The following is a 12,424-nucleotide window of genomic DNA, read 5'->3' as shown; positions in this document are numbered from 1 at the left end:
TGGAACCGGCTTCCCATCCACCTAAAGCAGAGTTCCTTCCTAATCCAATTCATGTGGATCAGTGTATGGGGAATTGGGAATATACCCCCTGTTCTGGTTATTTTGTCTCTTGTAGATATAGGCAGCCAGTAAGTGCTTGACCACCCATGCACAAGCCTACATGTACTGCTTAAACTAACCCTAAGCTATCAAAACTTGTCAGAGACATTTATTAAGCATGACTAGGCTTAAAAAGGTTCCCTGGAGTTTTTAGCCTGGTAATGACCTGTGAACCTATGACTAGCTGTATAACTGATGGCCATGGTAAACATCATACAAGAAACAATGTTCTATGGAGAGTAATAATTTTGGGAAATATGTAGAATATGTAGAAACTCAACAAATTTACATTGATGTTTTGAACCCTTATCTGTTTAAACCTCACCGACTAGTAGGTTAGCCTCATGTTTATCATTCAAGCAGTAAACTCTTTGTTGTGTAATAAGTGTAACCAGCAAAGGTATGAAAGACCGAGAAAGCATTCACAAAAATGACAACTTTTTTTTTTATTGTTTGTTTAATTAGACTATGAAAGCCTGCGGATTGGGGGACTGGTGTTTGCTGTCGTTCTGTTCCTGTTAGGAATCCTGCTGATCCTGAGTAAGTATATACTAGAGTTAAAAAGTTGGAATGAAACATGGTGCTGACCTGTGACATTTCATATGCCACAGTATTCTGTGAGTTGCCACATCTCACTGTGCCAATAGTATGTGCCCTTTGTAAATTATAATTAAGACAGGCATCTCTTATCTGGCTATGTTATTTCATAGAAATCCTGATATTATCTGAAGTGCTTTCATCTTATGCTGCTCAGAGATTATAGACACACTGAGCAAGATTCCAAAAGACTTGCTCTCAGTGTAAGTGACTAGTGACTCAGCAAGCTGAGAGCATGTGTTTTGGAATCTGGTCCCCTTACCAAAGTAAGTAATTTACACTGAGAGCAGGTGTTTAAGAATCAGGGCAAGACTTACATAAGATCAACTCTTTTGAAATTTTGCTCACTGTGATATAAAACATCCTGTCTGAATACACTTTTTTAATACATTAAGAAATAGAGTGCAACATTTAAAATATTTCCCTCTACCTCAGTTAAATCACGAGTTACAAATTGTTTTTTAAGTTTTTAAGACAATTATTTAATTATTTATTCATTCATTTTGCAAGAATCAACATATTTGCAAACAACAAAACTAGAGAACCTATTTTACTAAAATATAAAGGTAATGTATATATTTTGCAGGAAGATGGAATGTTGTTGTTGTCTTTCAGCTTTTCCCGGTTAGGGGTCGCCACAGCGGAACTCCTGTCCGCTAATGATTGGCAGTAGATTTTGATGAATGCCGAGGTGCCAGCTCGACGTTCAACTTTCAGTGAAGGCATGCCCATTTACGCATGTCTTTCGAATGCCCACCCAACCGCGGGGAGGACATGCAGACTCCACACAGAAGGTTCTCCCCACACTCCAGCCAAGAATCGAACGGGAGAACCTCTTGCTTTGAGGCAACAACACTAACGCTGCACCACCGCAGATGGCGGAATAACAACCAACATTTTTGCAGGGTGTATGTGGCACTTGTACCATTTCCTTTTTTCCCGTACCGTCAAACTCATTTTTTTAAATTTAGGTAAAATTTGTACAGTTTTTTTTTTTACAAGTTAATGTCACTCAGTATAAGTCCTTGATTCATTACAGCAGATCACAGGTATTCAAGAAAAAAACAGCAAAAGGGTCATGGAGCACGGGTGTCTGAAGATCACTTCATTCCCGAGGAGAGGATTTTCTGAAAATTCCATTGAAAAATATTAGCAACAAGCACAAGGTCTTGAATGAAGAGAAGATGATAGATGACTCAGCACAAAATTTGTCTTCTTATCAGATATTTTTTCTTTACCTTCTTAAACAGGGACATTACTTTTATGTGTAAGGAATTAAAGTAGGTACACACTTCATGGCCACCAGTTTCTGTTTCATGCTTCTATCTACTAATTAGGACATTTTAAAAAAAAACATCTATGACGAATGCTATTCTAGGAATCCTAAACTATAAAAAATTAAGAATCACAAATGGGAGCTAAATTTCTACCCATGAAAATGCAATATAAGTAACTGTAGCAAGCTATGTCTTCTAATAGCTATTTTTGCATACTCACACTTTAAAGTTCAAAAGGGAATCTGTCAAACTTAGTATATAGAATTTAAATTATACATACCCACCCCAACATTTTCAGTACATTGTTAAAAAAAACAATTAAGATTATATGTTCTTTTTTTTTCAAAAAAGTACTAGGTTTTTGCAACGCGCTGTTTACTTCATATATCAGTGTCAGTATTGGTACTGAAGCATTTTACTAGCTGCTTTTTATTCACTGCATAAGATGTGAGGCAACATGCAGTAGGCATTCTGTCCATATATGAAGTATAAATTTGGGAAATCATTAAAACTTTCAGAAATGGTTGAACATAAATGCCATTTATTGTATTAAAATGTGAAGTGTTTAATCCCAAACATATCTTATGGAATCCTTAAAGGAGATTCACACCCAAATACTGGAAAAAAAACTTGTTTTTCAGCATATAGTATATTTTTTCTGCAACTTAGTGTCTCTGAATATGCGCAGGTGGTTATTATTACTTTTTTTCTAATTTGTTATATCTCAGAATGGCCTGAAAGGGGGCTGACATGGGTAGGATGATTTTGTTATACAGACAGTGCTTTCACCTTATTGAGGTCATGTTAGATGGACAGAGAAAAATCCCTATAATAGGTTCATAGGTTCATACTAGGCTATCTGCCCTGTGGCATTTATAAGCCTAGCCAGAATGTGTTTGGCTTTCGCCACCCATTTTAAATTAATTTTGCTATGCTCTTTTTTGAGGTTAGTATACTGTGCCTCTGTCTAACAGTGACACAGAAGTCATACCCGGGGTAAACCTACGATCTCCCATCCACTCATCAAAATTCCTCTTGAAGAGAGTCAATGACTCTGCCTAACCTGGACTTGGATTTTATTCCAGAGTGAAGGGAGCCTCTGGGTTATGAATCTGTCCCTCCAGCATGTCCTATTTATTTCAGTGCTGAGGTTCAAGTCTCGAGCGTGTAGCTCGATAGGATTTGGATTTTCTGAGGTGCAGCATGTCCATTAATTCTGAGTTGGACATGGCTTTATACGTCAGGCACAGATCGCCTCTGAACAGGCAGTATGCCACTGAGTAGAGCTGGAGTTTCTTTAACTGGGCAGCATATGGCATCTGTTTGAGCCCTTTGATCCTCTTGGTGAGGTACTTTTGGGGTCTTTCCAGTTGCTGCAGGTGTCTGGTAAGGTACATCCCAAAAGGGGCATTGTACTCAATTATGGGCCTGATGAGGGATGAGTAAAGAGGCACGATGACCTACCCTGATCTAGATGTGAATCTCTTCATGATTAGGTGGGCTATATAAAATGTTTTTCTAACCACTTTGGCCACGTGGTTGTCAAATGAGAGATTGCTATCAACTTGGGTCCCCAAGTCCCTAATTACTTCTTCTGTTCTTAATGGATTACCACCTATGTGATAATTTGTGGGCACTTTGTTTTTGCCAAAGGGGATGACTATACACTTTTTATCGTTTAGCTTGAGGCCATGGCTCTGGCACCAGTTGTCTGTTCCTATGAGGCCCTTTTGGAGGATGCTTGTGTCAGCTGGAGTCTCGATTATGGCGCCCAGTTTGCAGTCATCTGCTAACTTGGTCAGCCACAGTCCTTCTGTGTTGGCCTGTACCTACGAGAAATGTATACTGAACAAGAGAGGTCCCAGGACTGAGCCTTGTGGGATGCCACTTGTAACTGGTTTGGAGTCTGACATGGCTCCAGAAATTCTAACCATGTGGGTTCTGTCCTTGAGCCAGTTTGCAACCCATCTAGTGACATAGGGGTTTATATTTAAGCTGGTGAGCTTATCTATAATGCCCGAGTGGGGTATTGTATCAAAGGCTTTTGCGAGGTCGAGGTAGGCTGTGTGGACCACCTTCCCCTCGTCAATGGCCTTGGTGACTGTTTCAAAGAAATCAACCAGGTTTAAGAGGCAGGATCTGCCCTTAACAAAGCCGAACTGGGTAGGATCCAGTGTCTGTAGGTCCCCAATATCTTTAATTATGAGGTCCATGATTATCCTTTCCATAGCTTTGCAGACCAAGCTAGTCAGGCTTATGGGGCAATAGTTTCCAGAATCTGTTGAGGCACCACCTTTGTGGAGAGGGACCACAGTTGCTGTACGCCACTCTTTGGGTACATATCCTGTAGTAAGGCTGAGAGTGAACAGTAGTTTTATGTTTGGGTTTAGCTCTTCTTGGAGTTCATGTAGGATGCAGCCCGGGACACCGTCTGGTCCCATTGATGCTGTGTTTTTTGCTTTGGAGAGGGCGGCTCTTACCTGAGCATCCGAGATGTCAGGGGGGCAGCACTCTGCTGGAATAGATATTTGCCCTTTTGGTGGGGAGGGGGGGGGAGAAGTTTGCGCTAAACCTGTCAGCTAGGATGTTAGCAATGTCTGTGGGTTCGGTGTATTTTTTGTCATTTTGGACTAATTCTGAGCATATCTGGGAATTACCACCCAGGTTCCTAACATAACTAAAGAAAGCCTTGTGATTATCCTTAGTGTCCTGTGCAATTTTTCTCTCGAAGCTGGCCTTAGACGATTTTATGAGTACCCGTAGTTTTTTGCTAATACTGATCAGAGATGCCTTCCCTTTTGGAATTTTGCTCTATCATTTAGTAGCTTCCTCCTTCTATTGTATAGCTTGTTTATGGCTGGGGTCCACCAGACAGGACGTCTGCCTTTGGAGGATTGGGTCTTGGTTTTATTTGGGATCGCATGATCCATGCATTCCGGAAGGTGTTCATAGAATGCGTTTATAAAGGATTCTGCGGTCTGGGCCGTATTTTCCACAGGCCCGGGGGCTTTGAAGGATTCCACCTCAGTTTTGAGGAATGTGAAATTTGCTTTAGAGAAGTTTTTCACTGTGGTTTTCTGGGCTGGGGGTGGTGTCGGGATGTGAACATCCAGTGAGATTAGTTTATGGTCTGATCTTACCAGTGAGGGATACACTTCTGGTCTGGAGCATAGAGTCCCCATGTTAGTAATGATCAGGTCCAGTATGTTTTCCCCTCTTGTGGGAGTGGTAACAAGTTGTTCCATAGCATTTGAGTTTATAAATTCTAGGAACCTTTGGGCTAGGGTGTTGGAGCTAGAGTAATGCTCCCAGTCTATGTTTGGGTAGTTGAAGTCGCCCAATATAATGGTGTTTGGAGAGACCTTTATATTTTCTAGTGTTCTCATGAAGGCTGAGTGGGGTTCCTGGGTTAGGGATGGTGGTCTGTAGCAGGCTATAAACTGGAAGGCAGTTTTACCCACTGTTAGTTGCACATGGATAGTCTCTGATGCTTCGTGCTGTGCCACCAACCTGGAGGTGTGAGTATCTTTGATGAATATTGATACTCACCCTCCTTTTGTGGGTCGGTCCAAGTTTTGGGGCTGAAAAGCATGGTATGAGGTATAACCTGGTAGTGCTGGGGTGCTCTCGGGAGCCTTGAACCAGGTTTCTGTTACTGCACAGATATCGATTTTCTCCATGCTAAGGAGAGTTTCGAGTGCGTGCATCTTGAGGTTTAGACTTCTGGCATTGAGTAGCATTACTCTTAGTTTCTTATCCCTTGTGATACCTATGGAGGTGGGTTTGTCTTTTGAGCCTTGCCTAAAAAAGGCACTATGGGGGTAGCAAGAGCCTTTGCCAATATCCGAAAGCCCAGGGGTGACAGCTGCAGGCCGTCCCTATCGAAGCATCGTGGCTTGTCAACCATGTCATCCCAGGCTGACAGGCATTGGATCCCCTTTGAATGACACCAATAATTAAGCCAATTGTTGAAATTGATCATCTTGTCTTCATATTGTGGCATCATTCTTGGTGAGGGTAAGATGCTACTCAAGGTCAGGGTCATACCGGCCTGGGCCACATGCTCAGAGAGCTCCTCTATGTCTCTTTTCATGTAGTCCAGGGAGGTATGTCTCAGGTCATTTACACCAGCATGGACAATGACTGAGTCATATTTGTACTTGTCTTGGAGTGACCTGAGTGCTTGTGTTATGTGGCGGATCCTAGCGCCCAACAGGCAGCTCACCATGACCTTCTCCTTGTTCAGCCTGATGAGTGGGACATCAGTGTGCCTGATGATAGAGTCACCTATTACAAGTGTATCAGGTGTGTTGTTTAGCCTTAAGGGCTGTGACTGTTCGGCACACTGGCTTTGTGAGCTATGTGTTGCACGTGTTTTGTTTTGGGGTAGCGGTTGCTTGGGTGTCTGCTTTGGAGGTCTCTGCTGCTTAGGCAGATTTTTATTTAGAGCCTCCGAGTATGTTTTTGTGTGTTTATGTGTTTGGTCTGCTGTCGTGGTAGGTCTATGTGAGACTGGAATTGTACTGAGTGTGGTTTCCTTCTCCTCCTGACTGGTTACGCCAGTACTGAGTTGAGAGAGCTTAGCCTCCAGTTTGGCTATATGGATGCATCTCTCACATCTGTTGGAATTTATTGGGAGGAGGAGAGAGTTGTCTGTGTACATGAGGCAGTTGTAACATTGCCTCAAGATTCCCAGATTCACCAGCTGGAACGGAGAGAAGGTTGACAACTGACCTTTGGACATGCTAGAATAGTATTGGGAATTCCTTTATAATTGAAAAAAAAAAAGGGCCAATGGGGAACAAGAAAACTTAAAATGTGGATGACCTGGATTTTTACTCCGGTACCAGCAGATGTACACCAGCAAAATGCAAAGTTCACGTTGTTGTGTATTACAACTCCAAAAAATGTCAAATAATTCCAAAGTAGTAAGGAACGATGAAATCCAAACAAAATGCTTTATTCCACAGAGTTAAACACGTAAAACACTGTAAAACAATGGGGAGCAAGGTACTTGAGAGGATTTTGTGAGAGTGTAGTGTTTTTAATTTTTTAGTGCTGACTTATATAATTGCTTTAGTGAGCAAGTGCCTTTAGTGAGCAAGTGCCAGGTAACTTAAATGCAATGTGTTACAGGTAACTTAAATGCAAAAATAACAAACAGTAACTTTCTTTTAAGTGAAACAAGAAAATGAGTACAGTAAGCAATGCAGATATCACTAGGGATCCACAGAAGCGCTGAAAAGCTGCGTTTTAGGTGGTATTAGCGTTTCAGGGAAATAACAAGCAAACAAACAACATGCATACAAACAGAGCTAGATTCAGCAGGCCTGGATCTAGTCTATGCTACAGCAAACAAGGTGTACCAATTTCAGTAAGAAACAGTTGAAATATGCAGGCACTATAAGCCTTTAACCAGAAATTCCCAGCTCAGAAGGGCAGAGTCCAGCCTCTCCTCCCACAAGAGTGCAGACCACGAACCTTCTTAATGTAAAATAACTGGCCTGAAGCCCAAGTGCTCAAACCAGAACTAATACACTTTTAGAATAACAGACACTGAGCCCTCAATCAGCAGTTCTCAACTTAGAAGGATGTAAGCCACCTGTCCTGCCACCACAGTGCAGGCCACAAACCTGCCTAATGTAAAACAACTGGTCTGAAGCCCAAGTGCTTAATCCAAAAGACTTAGAATGATAGCTACACTTTAATCAAGTTACTACCAATAGTAATAAATACAATTGAATACTTTGAAGAATGCCTGGTTTAGTGCTCAAGTTATACAAACAAAGCTAGATTCAGCAGGCCTGGATCTAGTCTACGCTACAGCAAACAAGGTGTACCAATTTCAGTAAGAAGCAGTTCAAATATGCAGGCACTATAAGCCTTTAACCAGAAATTCCCAGCTCAGAAGGGCAGAGTCCAGCCTCTCCTCCCACAAGAGTGCAGACCACGAACCCTTTTAATGTAAAATAACTGGCCTAAAGCCCAAGTGCTTAAACCAGAATTAATACACTTTTAGAATAACTGACACTGAGCCCTCAATCAGCAGTTCCCAACTTAGAAGGATGTAAGCTACCTGTCCTGCCACTAGAGTGCAAACCACAAACCTTCTTAATGTAAAACAACTGGTCTGAAGCCCAAGTGCTTAAACTAAAAGGCTTAGAATGAGTTGCACCAAGAAGTAATAAATACAACTGAGTACTTTTAAGATGACGCAAAAGCAAAATAAATTAGGAAGAAACACAAATACAGTAAAAGCAGATAATTTTTTTTTTCAGAAAAGTAGCAAAAACAGTAGTAAAAACAATTCACATGCAGTGCAAGGTGGCACACTTGAGTATGTAGCAATATTAGTCCACACACAGTTTGAAAAAAATGTAATTAAATTAAAAAGAACTAAAAGCAAGTGCAGAAAGGGTTTATTAGATAGAATGCGGTAAACAGATGGGACTGGGGGAGTGTCCTAGATCAAATCTACAGTGGGGTGGGCACTGCAAAAGCCACCAAATTTAAACTACAACCAAGAACAGGGAGGGGGATGGGGAAGACAGTTTCAACAGAGCTAGATCTGAGGAATCAGTCCAAATTATAAAACCACAATAAAATGCAGAAAATATACTTAAATCAGCTTATGTCCAGTTGATGTATGCAGACAAATTTCAGTAGCACGCAACTCTATTTAAAATGATTACAAGAAATGTAACCAACACAGATTTTAATGTTATCAGAAACCCCCAAGCTAATTAACACTTAAAGGAATTTCAAAGCAGTTTAACAACTAGTGCAGAGCTTCAGAGACACACACAAGACAGTTTCAACAGAGCTAGATCTGAGGAATCAGTCCAAATTATAAAACCACAATAAAATGCAGAAAATATACTTAAATCAGCTTATGTCCAGTTGATGTATGCAGACAAATCTCAGTAGCAAGCAACTCTAAGAAGATCATTTCCCATGGTTCTCTCTCTTATCAGCTTGCAGAAGTACTGACTGCCTACTTTTGACTCTCAACATCAGTCTATATTTCTCATTACTTTTCTTCCTTAGATTTTTATTAGTGGCCGTCTCTGATACAGCATTTTAAGGAATGTCTGAATGACAGTCTCGAAAACATAGCTAATTGTTCCTTACAAATTAACCACTGTAGCAAAGCGCTCAAGTGTAATAAATCTGACACCTGTGATTAATACATATTACTTGGGCTGAGTCTTTGATGTTAATCTTTCTTCCCCATGTCTGTGACTTGTTTCAGTAAAACAATGTATGCCATGCAAAAATGTTGTAAAAAAATTCCAGAAAAAAAAAAAAAACATGCACTTTTATGGAAAATACGGAACAAAAAAAAAATACAAAATCAAATACTGGCAGAAAATTAGAAGAGTAAGATGAAAATATTTTCTTTCTTTGTGGCAGAGGAAATTTTTAAACTAAGTATGAGTTGTGCTTTCTTGTTCATTTGCACCTGAAAACTAAGCTTGAAAGATTTCCTTTTGTTCTGACTCCAGGTTACATCATATATCTGAGGTGTGGTGCTGATAATCTTTGACTTATAAGTCACATTTAAGTAACATTGTTTAAGAGCCATTGTTTTCTTAATGGGTATGTTGTTGGAATAAGCGACCTAACGTAATTACTGTGCTGCTTTTAGTAGCCTTCCTAATGTAACAGGTATCATGACAAACAAAGGAAAAAAGGTAAACAGAAATAAATTCAGAAAATTAAATAATTATCAAATGATGCTGTTTTTATGTAACTTGTTTGGTGATGGTTTACACAGAAGGAAATCATGCCTTAAAAATAAAACTTAACAGCTGGGAAGAGTTCTTTCTAACTGATCCTCTTTATTTTGAGTGTGCAAGCCTGCTGCAGTCTTGGAAATATTGCTTCACTTGTGGCAGATTTGTCTGTTTGCTATTTATGACTGATCAACTTGATTAAAGGCTTGGAGAAGTTAAACAGTGTTTATGTTTACCGGTGCCATGTTTATGGCACTTTTGGGAATGGCTGCATCATAGCAATAAACATGGGGAGAATAAAACATCCATGAGCAGTGTCTGCCGATGCCTAAGAAACAAAAGTAGCACTCCAAAAATGAGATAGTCCTTCTGCACTCCATTTTTATAAGACATCAGATGGATAGTTTCAAATTAATGGAGACTTAGAACTGAAGAAATATTTTCTGGACCAGAAAGACTATAAGGAACTAAAGAAAAGAGAGACTATATCCTTTAATAAACAGACAGAAGATTGTTAATACAGTATAGAGTCTAAGAAAACCCAGCAAAGCTGTGAGCAAAACCACAAAGTATAAACACAGAAAACTCCCAGTACAGAAGGCTATATGTCAAACAAGGGCAATACACCAGCAGCTGTAAAATACAGGATTTTTATTAAAAGGTGAGTGCTTTTGCGGTGAGACCCACTGCTTCTTCAGACAACCAAACAGAACATCACACATTTAAAAAGTTAAGCAATTAATATATTGTCCAATTAAAACTGTTTGATTGCTTTCTGTACTGGGAGTTTTCTGTAATATAGTATAGATGCAGCTTCATGTGTTCCCAGTCCTTTGATTTCCCTCAAACCACTGTCATACTTTTTCTTATAGGTTCCCAGGAGGTTACTAGGCTAATGGCCCTAGAACCTTTACAATCCTAGCCATGTTATACTCCTGTTCCCTAACTGACCTTGGTTAGATGGTCGTTATTTTTAGAGTGAGTCTGTGATCAGCACCGACTGCCCCATCCATGGGGGAGATAGGTGCCACCCCTGGAGTGAGTGTATGGTCTTCCATCTAATTGTCTAGGTTGTGCATGAATAGGGTTATTGTGGAACTCTGCTTCACATGTATTGGGAGTTTATTCCAGAGGAGTGGCAATCTCTGGGAGATGTATCTGTTTCTCCATCATGTTCTGTTAATGTCACAGGCTAGGTTGAGATCCCTTGAGCGAGTGACTCTTGTCCCATTTGATTTGGGAATGTGCAGCATTTCTGTTAGGGCAGTGTCAGAGACTGCTCTGTAGGCCAGGCACAGGTTGCCTCTCAGCAGCCTGTAGGATACAGAATACAGTGAAATGGCTTTCAGTCATGCAGGTCATGTTTTGTAAGCTCTGAATTTTCTTGGTAAGAAACCTCTGTTGTCTCTTCAGCTGCTGCAGGTGTCTGGTAAGGTACATATAAAAGGGAGTGTTGCACTGCATTAGTGGTCTGATGAGGGTCAAGTACAGAGCAGTTATAACATCCTTAGTCTTGGATGCGATACACTTATGAAATGCACCTTGTAGAAGTCTTTCCTTGCAACTGCAGACACATGGTGATCAAGTTTAGATTGCTATCAACCTGTGTTCCCAAATATTGCACCACTGGGTTTGAGCTTAGGGGGTGCTGTAAACATCATAAGTTTCAGGGATCCTCTTTGCCAATGGGGATAATAAGGCACTTTTTTGCATTTAGTTTTAATCCATGGCTTTGGCACCAGACATTTTGTAATATGTTAACATAGTTTGGGGACTCAGTGATTGCACCCAGTTTGCAATAATCAGCAAACCTGGCAAGCTACAAGCCATCTACTTTTGCCTATACTTCCAAGAAATAGATACCAAACAGAAGAGGACCCAGTATAAATCCTTGTGGCATGCCACTGGTAACTGGTCTACTAGAGGTGGAATCCCCAACTTTGGCTGTATGCGTTCTGTCAAGTGAGCCAGTTGGCTATCCATCTAGTGATGTATGGGTTAATGTCCAGCTGGGACAGTTTCTTAATGATACCTTAATGGGGGATTGTGTCAAAATCCATGGCTAAGTCAAGAAAGGCTGTATATACTGTTTTGCCTACATCTCCAGAGCTTTGGTGATGTCCTCGAAGTAGTCTACCAGATTCAATAAGCATGATCTACACTTAACAAAGCCAAACTGCTCAGTCAAGAGTATGAAGGTCACATATGTCCTTGTTGATAAGGTCCATGCTGATTCTTTCCACAGCTTTGCAGATAAGGCTGGTTAGGCTTATGGGTCTATAGTTCCCAAGGTCAGTTGATGGACCTACTTTGTGCAAGGAAATTACTGTTGCTGTTCTCCACTCTAGTGGAACAAATTCAGTGTTCAGGCTGAGGTTAAAAAGAGTGCCAAGTTGTACTGTTAGGTCTTGTTTTAGATTGTTTAGTAAGCAGCCTGGGATACTATCTGGTCCCATAGAGGCCATGGTTTTGGCCTTGGAGAGTGTGAATATGACCTACTCTTTGGAAATACTAGGTAGAAGACTGGTGTCACATATGCTTTGTTGTATGGCTTGGGGGGGGACAGGGGAGTGATGTTAAGTTTGGCTCATAGTTGGGCACTCCTTTTTAGATTTTGGACATAGCTAAAGAATGCTAATTTAGCTTTGCAACTAAGTTTAGAGGACTTTACAAGATATCTGATTTGCTTGTTCAAGCTGTGGTGGGTATTATTCT

General features: G+C 40.6%; 1 protein-coding gene across 2 annotated transcripts in view; it reads left to right on the top strand.

Moving 5' to 3' along the window:
- Positions 1-12,424, top strand: part of LOC122809167 (phospholemman-like) — a 935,896-nt gene that overhangs the window by 697,372 nt on the left and 226,100 nt on the right. For both annotated transcript variants that reach the window (XM_044080456.1, XM_044080455.1), the window contains one exon: positions 565-639. In XM_044080456.1, coding sequence (XP_043936391.1) covers positions 565-639 — 75 coding nt within the window. The remainder of the gene's footprint in view (positions 1-564; positions 640-12,424) is intronic.

This window comes from Protopterus annectens, chromosome 8.part0 (assembly GCF_019279795.1).
Source record: "Protopterus annectens isolate FY-2018-M chromosome 8.part0, PAN1.0, whole genome shotgun sequence".
Lineage (NCBI taxonomy): Eukaryota > Metazoa > Chordata > Ceratodontiformes > Protopteridae > Protopterus > Protopterus annectens.
Note: the sequence above shows the minus strand (reverse complement) of the source record. Positions and strands in the feature narration are given on the sequence as shown.